This window comes from Rhea pennata, chromosome 1, assembly GCF_028389875.1.
Source record: "Rhea pennata isolate bPtePen1 chromosome 1, bPtePen1.pri, whole genome shotgun sequence".
NCBI classification, from domain to species: Eukaryota; Metazoa; Chordata; class Aves; order Rheiformes; family Rheidae; genus Rhea; species Rhea pennata.
In genome coordinates, this window is record NC_084663.1 from 116,157,991 (window position 1) to 116,182,325 (window position 24,335).

General features: G+C 42.2%; 1 protein-coding gene across 4 annotated transcripts in view; it reads right to left on the reverse strand.

The window, feature by feature from the left end:
• TIAM1 (TIAM Rac1 associated GEF 1) overlaps positions 1–24,335 on the reverse strand; it is an 84,025-nt gene that overhangs the window by 46,728 nt on the left and 12,962 nt on the right. For 2 of the 4 annotated variants that reach the window (XM_062573210.1, XM_062573183.1), the window contains exons 2-8: positions 20,827–21,274; positions 18,039–18,211; positions 13,811–14,035; positions 12,151–12,336; positions 9,409–9,555; positions 7,082–7,156; positions 5,830–6,000 (exon numbers count right to left, since the gene is read on the reverse strand). In XM_062573210.1, the coding sequence (XP_062429194.1) occupies positions 5,830–6,000; positions 7,082–7,156; positions 9,409–9,555; positions 12,151–12,336; positions 13,811–14,035; positions 18,039–18,211; positions 20,827–21,274 (1,425 nt within the window). The remainder of the gene's footprint in view (positions 1–5,829; positions 6,001–7,081; positions 7,157–9,408; positions 9,556–12,150; positions 12,337–13,810; positions 14,036–18,038; positions 18,212–20,826; positions 21,275–24,335) is intronic. The other 2 variants (XM_062573200.1, XM_062573193.1) reach the window with 1 other exon arrangement.

Genomic DNA, 24,335 nt, shown 5'->3' on the forward strand with positions numbered 1-24,335 from the left:
GCAAACTTGATTAAAGCAGAATAATCAGAGCATTCCTTTGTACATAAGTGCATTTAAAATAGCAAGGAAGAAAATAAATGTTCTGCTAACAATAAAAAAATGTAAAAGGAGATTTTTTTTTCCTGTTTGTTTTGGTTTTTAGCTTCTTCATAATTTAACAAGTAGGTATGGCGTGGAAAATTTCAAGAAGGTTTATATAAAAATACCTGTATATGTCCTCTAATTTCAAAACAGCACAGGATAGGTTAGCTTTAAAAAGTTAAAGAAGCCAAGAGTTGCATACTGGATTATGTCCCAGTGGAAACAGGTCACGCTATTTTAATGAATTAGTTATAATTAGCTGAGGAGATGGCATTTGGTCTGGGAGATGTTAACGACCTTTTCTCAGCACGAATAATAAGCTCAATTTAAGCAGAGGTTAATGCAGTGTGTAATCAAAACACATTAGAAAGATGATAAACACAAAGGATGTCATTCAGAAGTTACTTTCTGAAGTTCATAAACTGTTGACTAAAGCTAAGGAAAAACCCCAAAGCGATTCACAAATACAGCAGGTAAATTCACCTCACCGTCACTTTCAGAATCCCATTACCATGTCTTACACATTTCTCTTACCATTTTCTACTCAGAAATCTCTAAAGTTTCTTAGGCTTTAGTAAAAGCAATGGTCCATCTGAAAACTCATGCAAGAACATCACTATTTCCAACTCATTCTCTGTTGGCCTCGTGTTTTTTTAAAGGTTCGCTCGTCCGATTCAAGCCAAGATGACACACCGGGACTCAGCTGACTGATCACACAGCGCGGATTATGAGTAATGGGCAGCAGTGACTGTGGAAAAGATCACACACCGACCCAGCAAAGCCTTCCGCAAATATTCAGAACACGCTGAACATTTCTGAAAGTCTGGACTGGCCCGTGAATAGAAAAGAGCTACCACAAAAAAATTGCCGACAGGCCTATTGCTGCGTTCTGCATATTGCGACTTTCAAACACGGTCAGCTCAAAGACCAAGGTCTCCTTATACAGGACTGAGTATCCGAAATGGGACAATCTCCGTAATCTGGACAAATACCTGGTTAATTACAGCAATTTAAAATTTAATCAATGGCCAAAATAAAAATAGCTGAATATAGAAGATCCTCACCCTCTCCCCTCTTTTCTCTTTCTTATTTTTAGAAAAACATTTCCCAAGTTTCACTCATTGTTTACTGACCATTTTTACCACCTTCCTCTCTTACATGCACAGACATACAAATGTCCCAGAAATAAAAGGGAAGCAGAAATAGTGTTAATTGTTCAAAAATGATACATATGAGTCCTAGGTTAGCTGCTGGTCTGATTAGTTTATCATCCATAGACACAAACAGTCAGACACAAAAACGTCTTGCACATAAATTAAATTTAAAAAAAAAGAGAAGAGATAAAAAAACACAGATTGCACCGCTGTTGTCAGAAGGAAAATTCTCTGATAAGTCTCACTGAAAGTATGTGAAATGCTTGAGTGAGTCATTTAAAACAAAACTGATAGGGAAAAATATTATAAGGAAGGAATATAGTAGCAAAAAAAGGAAGCAGGCAACCTAGCAGCCTCTTCCTACCACTCAACTCTGTCTTCCCGTGGGCTCTTGTGCCAAGGATCTCTCACATATGCTGCATTGCATTCACCTTCCGATATGGCCAGACGGGGCTACTGAGCAAACCACCCACCGGCCAGATTTAAGCTGACACGTTAAATGAAATCTAATAAAGTTCTGGGTTCAGAGAAGGCACCCACCCATAGCTGAGCATTGCTGTAGCTTCCAAAGAGCAATTCTGAACGTCTTTCCTATCACAGAGAACATGCAAAGAGACCTTTTTTCAGTGTGCCAGGGGGCTATTTAGAAGGCCAGTACAAATCACAATCTGTTGTAGGGGGATGTAAATTTATGCAGCCTGGGCCTCAAGTCTTTTGGGTGCAAGACAGCTTCAGGCCAGAAGCTGCATTAGCTGCACTAGCAAGGCACAGAGCCCCAGTTAACCTGCCCTCCCGCATGGCCAGGAGGCATGGCGTGAGCCCCCCCGGCGGCTACACGGCCTCCAGTTCAGAGCAGCCGCCCGCCCCGGGGCGCCGGCAGGGTGGGCTCACGTATGCCTGCAACGCGCTCCTCAATTCTCGCTCCGATACCACCTCGAAAGAGCAGCTTTCCCCACAGTCAGCTTGATCTACAGTCTGCCAAAGTCAGTGAAAGACCTTCTGCCTGCTTTGATATGGGCACTGAATCAGGCCTGGAGCAGAGCGCCAACGCTCCCATTTTCGCATGGGTCTTTGCAGGGACATTTGCTTAGGAGAAAATTACCTCGTGCTGGCCTTTTTAGACGTTAGGAGGGAGCCACATACAAAGATGACAGATGCGGTACTAGAACGCCGATATATTCCAAAGCACAGTATTGTCTAAAGGGGTCACTGAATAAAACTCCTGTATTTTGAGCCATTCACTTACTCCAAGAAACACCATTAGCTGTGGTGGATGCCATTTATCCACTGCAGCGCAACCTCAACCAAGTCGAGAAATGCAAGTCATCACCATTAAAGTAGAAATGGTACAGCACATGAGCCATAACATCTCGTTAATTAAAATCTGTATAGCTGTGGTGAGACCTGCTACCTAGAAATTTTACATTAGTTAAAGTGTTTCAAATAGGGGCACAATTTTCTACTGAAGTGAAAGGACAAGGTCCTCTTAAAGTGGACACAGCTAGACAGCCCTAAATGTCCCTCTTTAGCCATTCTTTTTTGTTGCTAGTCTAGCTGTATCCGTATGTGGGAACGCGGGAGCAGAAACAGTACAGCTTTAATGATACTAATATCCTTTTGAGACCACCCAAAGCACCTTTTAGCAGTCCAAGTAGGTGTCTTGGTTTATTTATTTCTCTCCTAATAACTTTGGCTATGTCTGCACTACATTAAGCAGCTAATCCCATTTAAAGCATAACTCAACAGCTTAACTGACATGCTCTTGAAGAAGAATTTACAGTCTGGGGTGCAATCCAATTCAACAGATTTCCATCAGTGTAGAAGTTCAGCACATAATCTGAACTATTTGTCCATTTAGGCTCCCATCTTGCTAAAGCAGGGATGTAGGCTCCTCAGAGGGCAATTCAGGCTGACTTAAGACAGGTCCGAAATGGCTGGGATTGTCATTCTCTCAAGGGCCTCCTGCCTTGGCGAAGGATCAGGATGCAAAGGGACTCGTAACAAACGGTGCTCCCATCTTTGGGAATTCCTGCCCTCCTTATCCCAACGTAACTTAAATGCACATTCTTTCAGCTTGATGTGGGAAACCCTTTCATTAGCACTGAAATGACAGCAGCATAGAAACACGCGAGTGATCCCACCATATTACTCCCATTTTGCATCTTTGTGGTCCAAGTCTTTTTACTAGATGTGCCAGATCAAAATCAAAGTAAGCTCATAAAGCGTCATGCTTAAGTAACTTATCAGAGACTTTGAGCACATATCCAAAGACTTAAGAGAAATCTGTTTCTTGCCTTTCACACAGAGTCCATTTGAAAAAGGTAAATTGTGAGGAAACACAACTTCTCTCTTACTTTTTACCCAGCTCAGTAAAAAAACTAAACACCATGGAGTCTTCCATGATCCAGTTTTGGTACTGTTCTCTCCATACGGGTTCTGCCTAAATCCACATGCAGTGTGTGTGTTTGTACTGAATTTTAAGACATACCATTATGCAAAATTTAGTAGTACATATACACGTGCTCACACTGCTAGGTGTCACCTACAGGAATCAATTTAATGCATATATACCGACTTTTCTTGCCTTCCAAATGAGGTTATTAGTTAAATCTTTAGAGAAATCTTCAATAAGCCACTTCAAAATATCCTTTAGAATCTCCCCACACTAATCTTGAATAATAAAAGTGTCACAGAACAGCCTCCAAAACCTAACTCACTATATAATAACAAGCAGCAATGTTAGTATAAGAACACATTTTCTAAAGTGACTTGAGTGCACTTAATGTTCCCCCATTGAATAATCAAGCTCAGTTTAACAGCATGGATAGATTTAACCACATCTACAAACATGAAGAGGATTATATGAAATGTAGATCTTGAAATGTTTACTGTACCAGAATTTGACTGGTTCTCAGATGGCAGATGGCAAACTCATGTGAAATGATGTGGATCAGATTTTAAAGGGGAAAAAATGAGCTGAATGCAAGAGACAGAAGAAAGAGATTGATTATTAATTGCTATAGAAAAGAATGCATCCATCAGTGTTTTCCAGAATGAAAACTCTAACAGATAGGAAAGAAATAGATAACAGCTTTTTGAAAAACAAACATTCACCCACCTCCCCATTGCCTTATACAACACCACCCACAACAACCAAAAACCAGTTGAGAGACCAGATCCTCAGCAGATACCTATTGAAAGTGATGGAGCTACACCAATTTACACCAGCTAAGGATTTGGCCCAGTCAGTTAATCATCTTATCCAAGGGAAAATACAAAATCCTAAAAATAAAACATTACTAATAATGTGTCATCCAGCTTCCCTGGTATGTCTCTCTCCAAAAATGTCATCTTTTCCTGACTACAATAAAGAGCTTTCACAAGCTGCAGCAGTCTTTAACAGTGCACCTGGCAGAGAGATGAGCACATGGTGTAATTATTCTAAACAAACGCTTTTCTCTCACCTTCTATTTCTTTAGAAATATATGCAACATGTTCTAAAAGTCCCCAAAGTTAAGCTCTTAATAGCAATAAATGTTTTCTCTTCTTTTGTTGTTGTTGTACAAAAAGAGGACTCAGTTTTCAGAACAGCTCATGACATGAGTTGGGTCTAGCTTGCAGTTAGCTGCTTAGTGGAAAATATACATTATGTGGATGCCAGAACTGAAAGCTTATATTTAATTTGTCAAAGCTTCAAACTTCACTGCTGCACTGTAACTCTTTTAATGGCCATATGTCTCTGATACTTCATCTTGTAAAGAAATCTAGGTGTTTTTTTCCCCCCTTTCAAAACGCACATAAAAGCTTTCTTCTCTCTTCCCTCCTGCCACCTACACAAGGCAAATGTGACTCTGCAATGCAGACAACAAACACAAACAACTTCTCCTATTCCTTCCACTGCTGTTTTCTCTCTGAAATTCCTCCCCCATGCCGTGCCTGCCGGGGGCGGGAGGAAGCAGCAGGGGAAGGAAGGAGGAAGGACACCTGGAAATGGGGACCGCCTGGCACCTGGGGAAGGGTGATATCATCCCAGTCCTCCAAGGGAGGAGGGTATGGGTAAAGGGAGTGCTTGGCAGAAGCTTGCTCTCCCCTCAGCCATAGTCCAGCAAGGTCTGGCAGGGAAGATAGATGACTGCAGTGCTGGGCCATGGGGGCTTCCAGCAAAAGCAAGCTAGCTGGGGGCCAGCAGCTGAGCCAGAGCCAGGGGACAAGTGTCCTGAAAACGGCTTTTCTCCAACAGAGGGAGAGCAGGCAGATAGGTAAGAGATGGCAGCAAGAAGCACAGTGAGGATGCAGAGGCACTTCACAGGCTCACGCACAGCATCCAGAATGGGAAAGACATAAACCAACCTACATCCTTCTTCCTTTACCCAAGTCAACTCTAGCTACAGCTGTAAGAGTTTTTCCTGTATGCAGTGCTAACTTAATTTTATTGAATAATTCAGTATGATTCAGATTTTTCTTCCATCATGCGACCTCTCAAACACAGCATGTGGTCTGAGCACTAGAATACAAAGTCACTAAGAGGTTCAAGTGAGAGGGCTCTGGTTTGCGCGCGCCTCCCCACCCTCCCGGGAGTGCTCGCAGTCTTTACCTTGCAAATCATTTCCAGAACGTCTCTTGTGGCATCCCCGGGACGGATCACTGTGAGAGCAGGCTGGTTGTTCGGCAGGCAGAACCAAGACGGGGTAAAATACTCGTGAACCCAAATATCACAGTCAGGGTTGTGCTGATGGACACTGCTCAGCGCTACTTCTTTTTCCCTCTGAACAGACAAAATTCATCACAACTCTATCAGCAAAATAAAATCTCTCTCTTCATCTGTAACCAGCGTAAGGAACATTATATGCTGCATCATAAAGTCCTCTTGTAGTGAAGACATTTTATTCATAAATGTAGATTAAAGGCTTGTCTGAACTAGAAAATTTTGTATTTTACCTGAGTACCTATAAAGTATGTCTCCCCATGCCACCCACACAGCTACACTAGTGTAAGGTACTTATCCTGGGATTTCACCCTCTGGCTATTGAGAATGCTAAGAATGTAACAAAAACAATAACAAGGCTAAAAAAGAGCTTTAAAATTAAAACTTCAATGCACTGTACCAGTTACCCCATCCAAAACAAACAGAACTGTTGTAGGTGCTACAGTTTCTATACCTAGGAACGGCAAAATAGCACATGTTAGCACTTATTTTGAATTTCCTGTGTTTTATACATCCAAGTTATATCTCAAGGTATGAATCTCTGAAGAATGATGGAGATTCACAACATCTATTTGCCTCAAGTGGGCTCATGCAGCTAAATCCACATTCACTGTATGAAGACTGTGCACCTTGGCACTGTCTTATTGCTGTTTTATAGCCGGGCAAAGAGAAAGCAGTTGTCACAGTTACTGCAAAGTAGAAGCTTACAGAAGCATATGAAAACAAGACAGAGAAAATTCTGCGCTTTCTAGCCGCAATAATGCTAAATTATGAAAACCCCATATGGCCACCATAATTAGTCATTTTGCAGAATCAGCGGAGCCTGGTCCTTCTTTGCGGGCAGGCACTTCCCTTGAGTGCTAATATTCCCTCTGGGTCTGGCACCTCCGTTTGGTCTCAGGATGAAACGTTTTGACCATGGGCTCAAATCCCCAGTGAGCTGCCGCCAGCCCTGCAGTGTGCAGCGGGTGCGCTTCTCTTCTGGGGGCTCCCTGTCCTCCCTCCTGAGCGAGCCGCGGCGGTTTCACTGCCAGCGGAGCTCTCCGCGTGGCAAAGCCGCCTTCCTGACAAGGTCCCACAGCATCTGCCCAAGCTGCATTTAAGCTGGCTAAGGAGTCTGGCTGGGGAGCAGGTGTTTTACCTTGCCATCCGGGACCGTATCATCAAAGATCCCTTCTAGAGATTTCTTTACAGAATCAACTCCTTCACCAAACACCTGAAGAGGAGAACAAAGCAGTTTTAAAACGCAAAAGCACCTTTGCACCATCTCCGGTACGGACAGCCTGACTTGATTGAAGTGCTGTATCTTAAGGGCTGGGGAATGAACAATGTATCTAATGCCTAATACGGAAATCAAACTGAAAAATACAAATTTTCATCTCAAAAAACATAGAAGAGGAAAATACCAGCTTGTTAAAAAGGAAGGGGAGGGTGAAGAACAAGCTAGTGAGGGTTTGCAGTGCTGAAAGACTAGAGGCTGATTGCGTTTACAGGACTTTCATTGATTTCCTCTGTTGAGTTGGACAAATTTTATCTCCTCTTGTGCTCAGTTTCTCCCTCTGTAAAATGGGGGAAATTAAGGCTTATCCACTAAGGCTATGAAATCTTTAGAAGAGGAGCTCTGCAGCTGGTGGTTGTTTTTGTAATAAGCTTTCAAAAAGCACTTAGCAAACACTCAACTACCACAAGTTTGGGCTCAGCGTAACTCTGCTCTAACAAAGTAAGAGCTGATGATCCAGCATGAGTCAAAGACCCAAATTAACTGGCCTCCTGAGGAATGACAGAATGGGAATATTTACAGGATCGACCTCAAATCAGCATGGGACTGCATCAGGCTGGTACACCTGCAAAACGCAGCAACCCACTCTACCATGTGCACAGCTCTACACTACCTATCAGCTGTCTGCAGGAGATAAAAGCAGGACGGTTATTCCAGCAGAAGCTTGTAATTAAAACTGAAAAGTTATGTTTTATAATTTCACACCACCACAGGTTTACAATCAAGTTGCTGGTTTTGATTATTAACCATACTGTGCCTAAAATGAGGCAGGAACAATGCAGGATGGGAAAAGGTCACTTCTCTTTAGGAATTCAGAATGCATTGCTTCGATTTTGCAAGTACTTTGTGCACTACTACATACAAGCTGAGGGAATACATTCAGACATGACCTATAGATATACCGGCAGCTTTCCAAAACTTCACTTTTGAGTCTCTCCAATTTGTTTTTTTTTGTTTTGTTTTGTTTTGTTTTTTTTAATCTGGAGCAAAATCTTTTTTCATCCCTGTGCACTATGGAGGAGTGAGAGATCTGCATGTATGCGCGTGTGTGTGTGTGTGTGTACATGTGGAAGGCAAGAGGGAGGAAGCATAAAGGACACATTTATCTCTACAGAATGAAAAAAATGTTGGGTTCAGGAAAAATCCAAGGTACAAACACCTAGTGTCACAGTACGGACAGAATCCGAGCTCAGGACAAGGCTTGCTTGATTTGGGGAAAAGAGGTACCCAGCAATGCGGGTGCCACTGCACCTGCACGAAGACTTTAGAATTTTTTCATGGAGGCATCTGCTAGTTTCTAGTGAAACAGAGAGCTTTTGCTCAGCCACTAGTTTACCTAATGGTAAACTTTTAATGTCTCGCTAAAAACAAACTAAATAATTTTACAGCATATTCTCTGCTAAACAGAACATTCACTGCCGTTTTAACAGAAGGAAGAATAAATCAGAGGTCACAAAACAAAACATGCTTCAATCTTTTCTCCCCTCAAAAAAGTGAAAGAAGAAAAATAAAAATAAAAAAAAAAAATAAAAGCCTACATTTCCTGCAATTAGATGAGGTATAGCTCTCAAAAACTGAAAGCTGTAATTAGGAATGTTTGGAAAGAATAATAGGGAAGTACCTTTCTAGCACGCTGAAACTCATTTTCTAGCAAAAGATCTGGGGAGTGACTGGGTGGGAACATTACAGATTATGCTTTCTCAATATCTGAAGCAAAATTGGGACTACCTCTACTAAATACAAAGCTTTTTGTTATGTTAGGAAGTTTTCCCCAAGTTAAGCTATGTTGATCATCATCTACAAATTCAAACTTTAATTTAAGGAAACTAACTACTATCTACTTTTTTCTGCTGAAATTGTGTCTGTTTTATACTGTTGCTTTGTTACCCCTGAGCTTAGGGAAAGTATCTAGCAAAAGTAGAAACAGTAGAAATGCAACCCATTCCACTAAAAAAGGTGTGAACTTGAAACCTCATTTGAACAGGAGTTGCTATATATATTTATCTGTAATTACAGTAACTGATTTTTGAAGAGGATGTGGAATGTGATGACTATGCACTGCAAAAGATTAAACAAGCAACTTGAAGTTTGGATGTGCCGGCGCTTGATATAAGTGACTCTCTGCATGAGCTACGCTCTGCATGCTAACAAATAAGCCTTGAAAATATCACACATTTCACTCCACTTACCTGATTAATGCTTGGCCTCCCTTGCTTTTTCTTTGAGGTAGTATCCAGCCCCCAAAGAGAAGAAAACCTGCTTCTCCGTTTACTGGCAGATCTGGACATGGCCTGTGTCCTTCTTCTCATTCCAGACTCCCCTGTGCGAGCCGCCACCTGTCATTGCCATATGGTTTAAAATCAAAAGTTGCAGCATCCCACCATATCATTGCTTACATAATTTAACAGTGGAATCTGATGGAAAAAAATGGCAAATACTAGAGTAACAATATGTATTCACAACAGGGACAATTTTGATGCTGCCAGCCTATTTCCCTCCCACCATAATTCAACTAATTTCTTTGGACATCAAACATCAAAAAGTAAAAGGGTCGATACCGCATTTAATCTGAGATAATTTAAAGCAGAATAATCATTACACAGTAAATCCTCAGCACCAGTGAAGGTGTTCCTTTTTTTTTTCCCCCTTTTTTTTAAATAAGTTTGGTCTTCTGTTTGCTATTTTGTGTGAAACCACACTGGGCATCCTAGAACTGACTCATAACTTTTAGGCGGCCAGATAAAGGCCTGCAAATGGATCAAAGTATTTAAAACCTATGCTTCCTTAAGTATATCCCTTAATATATTCCTTATGCCCCATATTCCCATATCCCATATTCCTTATGCTATCTGTAAGGAGTAAGCAAAACATAAGAAGGAAAAAAATGAGTGAAATGATCCGTTCAATCCCAGAAGTGTTAGCAGTTTGGATACTTGAAGAATGGCCCATGGCAACCCTTTCAGCATGAAAAGCTGTTTGTTTTTATCAGATCAAATATTTTGGAAGTGTTTTCCAAACACAGAAACTCTAGTAGAAATTAGTGGTATGTTAGTCAGAGGTGAAGTGTTTAGGCCAAAGTTTAAGCAGATTTCCCATCACGAGGTAGAATCAGGACACCGAGCTCCTCTCCCGCGAAAAGGGGCTGCTGAGAGACACAGCGGGTAAGAATCAGTGCAAGAAGTATGGCGAGGCACACACGTCACCTTATAGGCTTGGAGACACGCTTCCTGGAACATCCTTTTACTAGATGCCCACACACAAAACTACCAAAATGTGACTGCTATTCCGTAACGCAGCTAGAAGAGCCAAACTTGTGAGCGATGCCCCAAGCTAAGGAGCTGAGAAGCTGTTTTTTGGGGGTACAGTAAGTTCAAATGCTATATAAAGATGTGAACAACAGAGTGTTGGCCTGGGCATCCAGAGAACATTTGTTCTGTGAGTAGCAGTGATTCTCCTTCAGGAATGTGGAGAAATCAAGGACAAGGAGAACTTGAAATACTACTGCAAGCTTCTTGATTTCCAGACTGGTGTGAGCAGCTTCTTATCTCTACTTCGAGGTCACTTTTGCAGAGGCACCTGGCAGACTTAACACATACTGATGTATTGAATAACATCTTCAGGAGAGCTAAGGGTGCCATGCTATCACTGTTTGGCATCCAGCTCAAAATCCTGAGACTCACTGCACCATCTACATGCTATTGAGGGTAAGGGGGGACACAAGAGTTTGCTTAAAGGAAAAGAAAGCACATGTCTTTTCCAACACAACGTGTTCAAAATATCTTTTTTTCGCTTGGCTCTCAAGAGAGACCAGCATGAGGAGGCAGACTGTTTTTCAAGCTAACACTCAGTGCTTTGCTAGATGCAAAAAAATAAGCACAAATGCAAATTACAGACCGCTACTTAAAAAAATATAAATCCACCAGCAATTATCAGGATGTGACGCTAATCTTTTGATATATAAAAGAATAAAAATGGCCCGGACTGAATTACTGCTCTGGATTCAATTGAAGGGTACAGCTGACACGTACAGAACAGTGGAGCTCAGCTACTTCTGTGAAGCACCAGGAGCCCAAGCCGAAGCTACAGCCACATGACTTAAATTCATTAAAAAACCCACCACTTTCCAATACACTTCCTTGTACTTTAAAGAGCTGGATTGTTACATTATTTAAATTCGAACAACCATTTTAAACAACTGATGACTTGCTTGTCACATTATAAGTAGTATAGAAGCACATTTCCCCTCCCTTGTGGAGCATCAGGTGTTGATCACTGGAGGCAGGATATTAGACTAATTGGTCAGTAGTTTCATCCATATGGTAGAAAACAAGCTATGCCCTAGTGAGTCTAAGCCAACACACAGTGAGGGCCTGGGAAAGGCTCCTATTGACTTCACTGGGCTTTTGGATTAAGCCCCCGTACACAGACATTAGAGATGAGCCTGCACAGCCAGATTTTAGTCTTTCCAAATTGCAGAATCATGTACATCCAGCTTTCTGGCTTAGGCCAGTAGGAGAATGGAAACAAGATACAAAGAACAGATACAGACTATCCCAAACGCAGACTTTGTATTTTGGGACCGGCTCATTGTGAGCAGCCAGAGAAGCACCCTCTGCCTCCAGCAGTTCTCAGAGCCTTTGTCCTTGTAACAGGAAGATCTGTTTATAGAAAGCATGTTTACAGTGCAGAACTGGAAATTCAAAATCACTTTTTTATGAGTAACATGGTTCTTCTGCTTTCATAAGGCCAGGACTTGCAAGCATCTGCTTTTCAGTTTACATCCAAGATGCACAGGAGGCAGAATTTGCATGCTAAGGTAAGGGCTCACCCTACAGAAACAGACTGCTGTTGGTTGACTTAACCTCTCTGTTGAACACATGAAGCCGTTTGCAGGTTGGCAAAGATGACCCCTGGCCTCCGTTCAAACTTACCAGTGCATGAAACGAAGAGACTGAAAAGATTCCAAGGCGGCCCATTGCAACTTTAGTTGGACGACTGGCAAAAGCAAGCAGTCTTTTAGGGTTTGGGAGCTCCCCTCCTTGGAGACTAGCCAAATAACAGCGGTACCGAAATAGATCCATCTGGAACTGTTCAAGATTTTGCTCCCAAACGAAGATCTACATACAACAAAGATTGAGGAGTGAGATGCAGGAAAAGAGAAAGAGAGATGAGGAAGAACATTGTGATAAACATCTTGAAAAAATGTTACTGTTCCCACTAATATATCTCTTTTACCAATGCTGATCTCATTTTCAAAGAACAAGAAACCTTAATTCCCCTTCTTCCTCACTCTTCCCTCCCCTCCTTACCCCACTTTTTTTAGAAAAGTTGTCATTAAATGGAAAATAAAGTCTTTTCCTTGTGTTCATGGCAGAAGTTTTCTCATGGGACAACTGCTCCTCTGATACAATGCTAATTAATAGGATTAAAATTCCATTTTTGATTTTCTTTGTATTCCAGGATTTCTTCTGAGCAGTCCCTTAAGAGGCTTCTTTCATGCATCAAGGGCATCTGAGAAACCAAAATACCAAAACTCCCCAGATTCCACAAACAGAGCACCCTGGATCAGCAGCCGCAACAGCAGCACTGCTGTAAGAATCAACGCAGCTTGCTATTATACTTGAAAAAGTGAAGCACACTGGGGATAATTAATCTTATCAGTGGAAGAGCACTATAAGCAGCCCATGTGAGGGCTTATTTAAATAATTCAAATTGCTGATAGGAAACAGTTTCTAAGTGTTTTGAAAAATTGAGTTACATAAACAGAGAGACTGCTCTATCCTCTTGCTGTGACTGACAGCCTTTGAACAAACCCTTTGAACAGAGGTAAAGTCTCTCTCCCTTCTCCCACCCCTTCTCACGGGTTTCTAGGGGGTACAAAATCTCTTTAGCGTAGCACACGAAGGCCCCCGCCATTCCCCACGTTTTGCATTCCAAGTGCATTTGGCAGCCAGGGTAGAAGAGCTACAAACTAATGAAGCAGGCGCCGTATGTTAGTTTCCTAAAATAAGGTGCCACTGTGACAGCGGGAGAGACATCTGCTCTAGGCTTGCTGCTTCCCAAATGCAACCAAGTTGTCCACTTGAAGTTGGAAGGACCAGTCACAAGAGGCAATGAGGGTTGGCAGCCATAAGGCAAGGCCGACTCTCGCAACAAACAAGAACCAGGGAACGCTTCTTCAACCCATCTGCCAGAGAAGAAGCAACCTCTTCCACACTTCAGACAACAGGACAGCAGCATTTGCTGGTCTATGACCAGCTCCTCTCTAGGACATTTTGCTACTGTGGCCTGGCAGGCTTTTCCCTCCCCTAAAGCCCTCACTTAACATCCCTGATGCTAGCCAAACCCGCAAGTGGAGGCAGCTGTGCCAGGAGAAGAGCACTTGTGCTCTACCTTAGGATACGTCGCTTGGAGAAGTGGTGCCACTAGGGCAGCTAACACCACTCTCCTGCCAGCATACATCCCACCTACACTTGGGTGCTCTGCCAGCACACATATACGGCAGAGAGGGAGCTGACATAGCCACAGCTAATCTGAAGAAGGCCTTAATAATTTGCTGGGGGCCTATTTCACATAAGCAAGCAAGATTACTTGATCCAGGATGGTCTTCTTCTTCTTGGAGTCTGTTACTGAGGAGAGTTGCATTTCACCCATTTTCTTCATTTTCTCATCCATATCGATCTTCTGCTCTAGCTTTTTTATCTCTGTTTTCAGAAGTTTGACTGTGTCCTCTTTGTGATGCTGCCTTGCCACCGCAGTTGCACAAGCTGAATGGATTGCAGTGATCCAGTTCTCAAGCTCTGTCTGGCTAGAGGTCTGAAGAGAGGGAAAAAGGGGAAAAAAAGTCAGGATTCTCTTTAAAATTTATTAGAGATTAACAAATGCAATTCCAAGGAGTTTGATTTCCCTTTGATCTTAAGAATCAAAGCCTTAAATCCACTTATAAGAGAAGTAATATAAAAAATCATTCTTAGGCAGGTCATTTTTAGCTCAGCATCAGGCAGTCAGCATTTACAATTACACCTATATCTGTGTCTGGCAGCTGTATAGTGTTTCCCAGTAAGTGCTTAAGAATTACCTTGCTTGTTCAATGTAATGTGTCATAATTGGTAGCTCTTCATTTAATGACGTTTTCTAGACTCCCAGTTCCTTAAGGCAGAGAATGCCCCAGTATGGAGAGATTTTTTTTTGGCATGCAACAGTTAATAATAAATCAAAGGCCTAACACACGCCCATGATATCTACTACTAGCTTTACTACGATGCACATATAAAGAACCTTCCCATTTCTGAAGATGTCAAAGTACTTTGAAAATGACCTGTATTGTTAAAGGCAGGCTCTCATAATTTTTATGGCTCTTGTACTGTCCCGCCCTCAGCATGTGTGTGACAGTTTGGGAAGAGTGAAGATATTTAGCTGGTGCATGGGATACCAGTATATTTTTCTGGAAGAGGACTATTCTGATTAGAGGCTTTTGACACAGAAAGAAAAATACTTCAAAACATTCCCTTTCCAGCCTTTCAAAATAAAAAGCAAATCTTCTTAGCTTTCTTACTAAACCTCAGCCCTTTAGAGTAGGTTGTAAAACAAAATTTACAGCCAACTCAGTGTTGCAGCATACTTGCTCCAAGTGTCAACCTTCATCAGTAATCACACTGGTATTTGGCTTATGGCTGAAAAAGTAACAAGGTGCCAAGCCACCTTGTTCTAATTAAACTTTCTGACGATAGCTGATCTATAAATAGACAGCACGGTATGATTCTCCAGTTGCTATCACAGATGAAGAAGGTCATCCTCATTGCTCTCCTAGCAGTCACAATTAACAGCAAAGGATGCAGCTTACTAAAGCTAAGGAGAGACTCCTATAGAAGCTTGATTCTGAAAATCTCTTACACACAGGCCAAACTCCAAACTGATGCTCCCATAACTTCTGTGGGACTGAAAGAGGTGAGGCACATGTGTCCCACAATGACATCATTTTCCTTAACTGAGGTTAGAAGACCTAAGGAGAAGGTAGGCTCTACAATGAAAAGACTGATAATTTCCATTCTGTTTTTGTGTCTTCAGTCGGCCCCATGCTTAATTTTAACAGGCTCACTATCCAGGTAATAATACAAACCAGCTCTCATTAATAAATGTGGGTTTCAATGTCTTACTGTCACTGCTGAAGATATGTTGATCCCTCCTTGCTGAGGAGTTTCTGCTGAAATTAGAGAAATTATTTGCAGAGTAAGAGACAGCCTGGGTAAAGTCAGGTGGTGGAATCTCGCCCCACCAGCTATAAAGACATTCTTTGTATGGAAGGCAGTACCACTGGAGTTGAAATGAGATGGCATGTTCTGTTAACTCCTAGCAAATTCATAACAGCAAGAGGTCATATTTTTATTTTATTCCACTTTAAAGCATTATCTGTAAGTCCTTAGATTCAATTCTTGTTTGGGCTTTCTGGGGAGAGGGAAAAAAAATCTGAAAAGGAGAGTTGAAGACTTTTTTGGTAGATGTGTGGGCAAGGGGAATCTCTCTACTTCTCAACGGGAAGGACCATGTAAACAGGCTGCAAACATCTGATATATAAGCATGAGGTGTCACAAGTTGCTCTGAGCTTCTGGAATATGCATGTGACATTTGCAAGTAATGGATTTGTGTAGGCATGATAAGAACTGACTGAGCAAGGAATCATAATGTAGGAGGTGTATGATGTCTCTAGATGCAATGCAATGGGAAGGATTGTTACAAGATGCCTGGTATTTGTACACATTACAAAGCAATCTTGTTTTTCTCCCTAACTACACAGTCTCCACAGGATAGAAATAGCCCTCTTCAGCTCTGTGGTGTCTTTTCAACACAACAGCTACTACAACAGTGTGTTAAGTGTGCTATATGTGAAAAACATTAGTAACTAAGTAACACCCCTGAACATACACATGCTCAGCTGCTCTGCATCCATCAGAGCAAGCCCTACAGCAAAATAACTTGCACATTATTTCCACCATTATGGCTGATCTCCTTCCCTTCTCCCCAGATCCATCCCTTCTTTTTCTTCTGCTTCTGCTTCATTAGAGTTGCATGGTTCCACAACAGAGGAGATTTCCACAAGGCAACATAAATTATTGTTTTTCATTTGAAAAGGTTCACTTTTACTCTTTTCCACAAAGTTGGATGAAAATCTACCCATGACATAATGACACAGAGCTCTTAATGAATAAAGCCCAATGTTGCCACAAAAGAAATGTACTGAATGTGACCTTTCCAGTATTTAGCCTCCATCGACATTAACTTTATGAGAATGAAGGTTTTTTCCTTAGAAAACTATAAGTAAAAGAATTTATAATTCTTATCAGTAGATCAGGAGGTGATGCAGTACTATGGCCTTTTAAATACATGCTGAGTCCATAAGCAACCACGCTTAATTCCTGAATGAAGCTCTCCAGGTGGCAAAATACATTTACCCTCTCAGAGAAAGGGATGAAGGAAAAAGGAGCAGCATAGCATTCCATTATGAACTGAGGAAAAAATCAAACTGAAGTGGCAGAGGTTCACAAAAAATGTAGTTTTCCAGTGCACAGTCAGATACTCAGCATCTTCAAGGATGTAAACCAGACCACTTTGAGTCAGTAAACCTGTGCTGTTTTGCTCTAGTTTGAGACTCTAGCCCCTTTTTTTCTAACAGATGAGAGGTCCAATGAGACAACATACTATTAAAGATTTCACAGAATCACAGAATCAGTAAGGTTGGAAGGCACCTCTGGAGATTGTCTAGTCCAACCTCCCCGCTCAGCAAGGTCACCTAGAGAATTTGTTCTGGAGTATGAGAGTGATGGCAGGGGGCACAGCCTACAATGGAATAGCCTGTGGCTTAAGAAGGCAAGACATTCTAAATACATTGTCACTGGAAAGCGAAATAAATAAGGTATTCCTCCAGTGAAGAAAACTGGATCGAAAGAGGAGGAAACAGAACTACCTCAACACAGACTAGTAATTACAAATAAAAGAATGTTAATCTTGACTAGTGAGAATTAGCAGTAAGAAAGGAACATAGTAGTAACCAAAAAGTAGAAATATTTTGCAGTGAAATATATTAGGTAAAGTTCGGCCTTTGATATAAATTCTGGATTTTCTTTAAAAAATGTACTCTGTGAATGACAGACATTTCTATTTTCTGATTTTAAAAAAAGAAAAAAATACACCATTTCAGTCTGCTGTCAGACAACAGCAAAATCCTGATTAATGTCTATTTGATTAGATGGCAACCGCATTGTGAACAGCCACTGCAAATGAAAAGAACATCTGGAGTTCCAAACACTCTCTCGCACTTCAAACACCTTTTGGTCATGTAAACCCCTCCAGCCTCTCTGTAAGGTCCTATCTTTGATATCTGTTTCTTGTAAGATGCAGCTAGTGTTACAGCACATTTAAGGCACCACCATGTGTTCTGTATGATGGGTGGCCTGATCTGTGTGTTATAACCACACTGTCAATCAATACAAAATTCCTGATTTCTTACAGGGAATGTAACAATATTTCTCAAGGAATTAACAGCAAAGTTCAACCATCTACACAAGGAGGATCCAGTCAGGCAATAAAACAGCAGATTTGACAGTGCTTCACATTTGGTGTTGGGTCTCTTGAGTGGCATTTATGGAATATATTGCATCCTTCCCCTTACTTGGCCCAAGGAAAATCCCAAACCTATTGGAGTCAGCAGGATTTTTCCACTGATTTGAAACAGAGCTAAGATTTTCTCCTTGGTCTGTGAGATGAACAAGATGAACAAAAGAGAGAAAAAGAGAACTACATAAAACATACAAACACAACCAACCTGAAAGAGGAACGCATCCCCAAGTGAATTGCTGAGACAGAAAACAAAATCCTTCTTGGGGTGTTCAGGCACCGCTTGCACTATGCTGTTTTCCACCCAAACGGCATGCTTTGGGATGCTGTTGTGGTCAATGCCCGATCTGCCATCAGTCTCATAAAAAAATAACGTACATCCTAAGAAAGACAATTAGATATTAGCAAGCAACGCATTCAAACGCAACAGCCATCCCATGTCTATTCAGTGCTAATAATCAGGAGCACAAATCATCCTTACAACTGCCACAGGGATGAGAAAGAACACTTAATCTGCCGGGACCCGGTCATGTTTTTCAGCCTCACTGTCGAGACCAGGAGCAGAAGTCCAGTCGGCCCTACAACCCAGCAATTTCCACGCCACAGGGGAGCACCTTGGCACACAGCAAGGTACGTGGTGCACCTTCTGCAGGGACATTTTGTTTGCCCTGAGACTGGTAAAACAGAGTGCCATGAGCCAAGAAGATCGTGGGTGATAAAGTGCAGCTCAGGCTAAGAAAAAGCATTACAAATCTCTACAGGGAGGCTCTCAGGCCATCCTGTCCCACCAAGGTGACCAAAGCAAGGATGGCAGTGCAGCTTCCCTCGCAGAGTCCGCAGCTGCGAGCTGGCCTTGCCAGACCTGCAGAGCAGACGAGCCCGAAGGCAAACCTAAACTGCCTTGTGTGAGCCTCTTGCAGCTGCTATTTACTGCAGTCCCTTGAAGGCAAAGATCAAGTTTTTTAATTACTGGATGCAGATGAATAACTGAAAGAAAAATGGTCTGGAAGGAGCTGTGCTCGCTAGAAGACTGACATATCAAAAAAAAAAGAAAAAAAAAGAAAAGAAGGAACAAAACAAATCCTTATTCTATGATAAGGTTTCAGCGGTGAGTCACAGTGACACAGTCGAAAACAAAACCCCTTTTAGTCGAGGACAGCATACAACCTACTTGTTTTACAAAATCACCTTTACAATATGATTTTCTGGAAAAAAGGTGTAGCAAATCTGTAGCCTTAGGTCTCCTTTTTTTCTGCCTCAGTTTTCTCCCACCTTTCACCATCATCTACACTGCTTTAAATTAAACCTGGCACACTGATCTTCTCCCACCGAAGAGAGTCCTCTTGGTGCAAAGTGTTGCACTGTTTCCCAGTCAGCTCAGCCTCTCAGAAAACTATTTGCAGACAAACAAAAGCAGCTGTTAACTTCAAAGCCTCGTTTAAATACTGACACTATTAAAGGCACAGCAATCTAAAGAGCAAACACTCAAGTTGAGTCAAAGTGCTTTACAATAACATTGCCTTTCTGCTCATCCTTCCCGTTTTTCCTTCCAGATGGCCCTTTGTTTACCGGCCCTTCACAGCAAGACCTTCCTGCCACAGGGTCCCCGCTCCAAGGAGATTAGGGCTTCCCTCTACCCTCTCACCCAGCCAAGCTGGCTTTTTTTATTTATTTATTTATTTCCCGAGTCCCTCCAACAAGGGAAGAGCTAGCACACACCATGCTTTTTAGTATTACAATACTGCTTCCAACGCTCTGCAGGAAGGACAGGGCTTTCAGCCTTCTAAACTTTTGGGTAATACCATCTGTATCAGGGTATGTGGCCTGGTGCTGCGCCCTCTTCTGACACTTTCCTACTTGAATCACAGATCAAGTCAGTTGTAGCTGGGAAAAGGAAGGTCCCAGTTACGGCAAACTTTGCTTTCCATTTTGCTGCTACACAAAGATTAATTGGAGGCTGCTTTCAGAGGCCAGCCGTAATCTTTGCTGCTCCCTTAATACTCATTTGCATTTGCAAGTACTCACACCCCAAATCAGAGCACCATCCTACCAGAATCTGTAAAGATACAGAAAGAAAAGAGTTGGTGGCCTGAAAAGCTACGGAAGTCAGTGGGAGGGCAGAGCGCTCTGAGCTGAAGTGACTGCCCACCACATGCAGCAGATGAGCTGGAGAACCAGAGTCGAAGTCTCCTAAGTCTCAGGCCAGTCTTGATGACCAAACCACAGCTTCCTCTCCACGTCTCATGCTGTGCTGTAACTCTCCTGTCTTTTTTTTTTTTATCCTTGAATCAGATAGAAGCGTTGGAGAATCAGAAACCAACAACACTAAGCGCTGTAGAAAGGTGCACAAACATAAGTCTCCTGCTTGAACGCACACTGGCAGCCACCATCGTCTCTAGTGAACTTCAATTATCTGATCCGTGCTGGCTGCAGCAGGTTATTTAGTTTATCAGCAAGCAGTAGACATGTTTCCTAAAGGAAAATATCCAGTGACCAGAGAAGCCATCCTAGATGGTGCCAGTAGCATTTGTGGTATGGTATGAACCCTGCTTCAGTCGCAGCACAGTCATATGACTTTGACTACACGCAGGGCACAATGTGCGCCTGTCACCCACTGTTAAATAAAACCCTACTCTGAAAAATAAGGGACATTTCCTGATACTTCTTATTAATTACATTGAAATTCATGCCAGCCTTTGTTAAGAATCTACGCTATTGGTTTCTTTATCTTGCTTTTTAATGGGGGGGGGAGCAGCATATGTGTACTTGTCTTAGATGGAAAACAATTCATTACACATTCAGGCCCCCAAGCAGCTGCTATAAATACAGCCCCTTGTAGAACTGGAGCCTGTCTTTGTAAACCGGTAGTATTTAAACACTAAATCATATTTACAACCTCCAGACTTTGAATTATGGGCCAAATTCTGCATTAATATATATCCCACATGACAACTTGGATGCCTATTTGAAGGAACACTTGCACGTTCGCTCTGTACCTTTTAAGGAAACCCAATAGTGCTTCCATTTCCTGCGCGTGGCCGACTCCACTTTCTTATTCTTTTTGTGCACCAGAAAGTTTTTCACTGCCAGAGCTCCGGCTTTCCGTACCGTGCCCTGGGCAGCCGTCAGGAGGATGTCGGACTGTCCTGGGGAGCTGAGGGTACCACTGCTTTGCTCATCGCTGAGGGCAGAGCCGGCCTCCTCCAAGTTCTCGCTGTTGGTGGTGCTCATCTCCAGCTCCCGGCGGAAGTTCTCGTACACACCCTGGCGATGGCCATCACCTGTTGAGCTACTCCCGCTATCGCTGCCAATGAACGCTCGACTGGTCGTCGGAGAGTAACTGGAGTTGGTAGCATTGGAGCGTCTAGAAAGGAGGTCGGTATCTGTGGCTGCTCCCTCAATCCCGCTGTCAGTGAACTCGCTCCCTTCACCTGCGTTTACATCCTAGTTACAAGAAAGAGACAACATCAGATGAAGAGACTGCCATGCACTGCCTGACAAAGCCTGATGTCTGGAGACACCAACAGAATCTGAAATTCCCAAGTCATAACACATTTTTTCACAGTATTTTTTTTTCTGGCACTGGAAATTCCTCATATCTTTCTTCTGAAGACAAACAAGTGGAAGAAAAAGTAAGACAAGTAGAACTTGCAGCATAGTTTAGGAAAGACTAAACACAAGTGTAATTTCAGGAGGTGCCTCTACAACCTTAGTATTTTGGAATATAACATGTAACTTCATCTGTTTACATTAGGCTAAGTTAACAGTGCTAAAGGTTTTGCAAAAGAAGAACATATGGTAGCAAAAACTGACAGTGTCAGGAAAAGTAGCAACCAACCTACACATTTTGAAAAGAAAACACTGATACTGTGCATGTACACCTACAGTTGAAGATAGATTTTAGATATTCCAAGACTGTCATTTGCAAATTACATAACTGCAAAGGTACTTTTTTCTCCTAAGAAGTTAACGTATTTGAAATTATTTCTGTCTGTGTTATCTCCACATCCCAAGTCTTACGACAGACCAGAATCCTATTGCAAGAGCCCCTGCAAAAATACAAAAGGAACAGAAGACGTCTCCTCGTCTGCGAGAACTCGCAGCTGAAGAATCAGAAGAGAATATGGACAGCTTGAGCAAGAAAGGAGATGACACAACAGAATTGAGATTTGGGAGGGTGGCGTGCAAGTGCCGGCTATTGCCTAAAGAGGCACTTTCGGGTTCGCTGTCATCAACTGCAGCTTGTCTTAAAATGCTGAGCAGCAACTTGGAGCAGCTCAGCAGCTGACAGACAGGCAGCTCAGACTAAGAATAGCAGCCTAATAAAGACCAAGTCTCCTCAGTGGAGAAACGTATCTCATGTTTGATGCTTGGAAGACAAGGGAGCCAGCGAAGAAGATGCAAAGAGGCAAGAAATGCAGCCAAAACAACAGGAATTTCAGCCTCTGCCACTCCTACGAAAGAGGCTGGTGCTTGATTTACATTTTTTTTTTAATGAAAAAAGAGGATACTTTGAAAAGAGGTGGCAGAATGGAATATTTAATTTGAAAGAAAACTAACTTCTAGGCATCAATTCAAGCACAAGTCTATGGACCAAGAGCTGCTCTGCAGAAACTAAGAAACCCTCCACCAAGCTCTGCTGGAAATCTTCCTCCTCCTGTGGCGCAAGAGCTGTATGAAGCAACCGGGGTTGGGGGGGGGGGGTTTATGTTCCTGAATTTGACTAACTTACAAGGCATTAATTTGCAATGGATGAGCTAGTTCCTTATAAATGCTACCTCTCGAGGGAGACTTGGCGTCCAGCTGGAAGAATAACCACTTCCTTCCCCGCTCAGCGAACACAGTTATCCTAGTCAGTCTGGTTATTTAATGTAACACATAGCCGATAGACAAGCTGCTCCGGACAGGCCAATATTCCTTTACTCCCACTGCATTTGAATGAGTTGAGCAGGGTTTCCTGTAAGTGCAATGATCTACTCCTACAGAGCAGGTTTCATAACAACACATTTTTTTTCCTGCTGTTCCAATGCACTTGTTTTTGGAGGCCAATTATCTTCCCGTTTCTTACAACACCGCAAACCACGGATGTTTGGGGAGCAGAACTAGCACTGCTCAGAAACCAGTGTTTCCACAACAGTGCCAGGAGTGAATTTTAGCACTCATCACAAAAAGCTGGATGGGGCCGTAACACTGCTTTGTGACCCCGGTCAGGGAGCCACGACCGGCAGATAGCTATACACTCGCAACGCTTACAAACCCGAGTAACTGCCTCTCTGTCGAGAGAGTCCCCTCAGCCTAAAACTGGAGCACCACAGAACGGAGTCGGGTCCATGATGTTTACCAGGATGGTTATATAAGCAGAATGACTGCTTTTTGCATTTGTTTTCTGGGTTGGTTTTTTTTTCCCCCCTCTGCAGCTTCTCTACAAAATCGACACCCTTTTTAAAAGGGAAAAAGTGTGTCACTCTTATAGCATAAACAAATTTGCATTTTGCAGTGAATATTATGTAACTGTGGCCACAAAAATTATTTGAGGTTTTGAGATTTTTATTTTAGATAAATCATTTAATCAATAACTTTCTAGTAATTATTTTCTCCATGCTATATAGAAAATACAGACTTAATTTGAAAAGCCTACCTTATGTAACTCTCAGAAAGCCTGTTTAAAGTAGTTATCTAAAATTAGTTTGTTCCAAAAAAAAAAAAAAAAAGAGAAAGAAAGAAAGAAAAAGAGAGCCACTAAAGCAGACCCACAGACTTGAAGGAGATAGGAGTTGTAAACCAGCCAGTAACCTTCCTGGGTTTTTTCAGCATATGTGGAGCATTTTTTCACAACTCAAAGTCTACCTGGAGGCGTTTAGGGACCGTGCTGAAATGCAGGGTCTCAGGACTCCTAGCGCTCAGTGTGACACAGCCTGCTTGCATAACCCTGATGAGACACAGCATTAATTGCCTCGGTTTCTCCATCCCAGTGGGAATTATAGCGAGTAACTCATGTAAGAGCATAATGGCTTCCAATTTACAGAAAAATGGGAAGACAGAAAACTCAAAGAGTGAATGTCATCTACAGTCAAGTGCTTAAATTCTGGTGCATTTTGCAAAAATCTTTATAATCTTTCCATAATGCAAGTGATAGCTTGGATGGGTCAAAAGATCTTTCCACCATACTGATAGAGCTGCGCCCCTAATCTTCCTCTGCTCTCTGCACTCCCTTTTCCTCTCTTAAATCTCTCGATCGGAGATTGCTAGCCAAACGATTCAAGCCCTTTGGTAGGATGAGTGCCTGAGTATACAAAGGCCAGAATGGTTCAAAAGTTACAGCCTGCTAATACTGTTCATGTTCATGAATTATGAAATGTAGCATTCAGTGAGATTAGTGCTTTATGAAGTCTGCTGTATGCGATGATTGCTGTAAGGGTTAGTAGGGTTAAGAGTATTCATTACACAGGTCTTTGACTTTTTGAGTTCGTGCTGTTATGTCAGCCAGTTCTCATTGGACAGTATG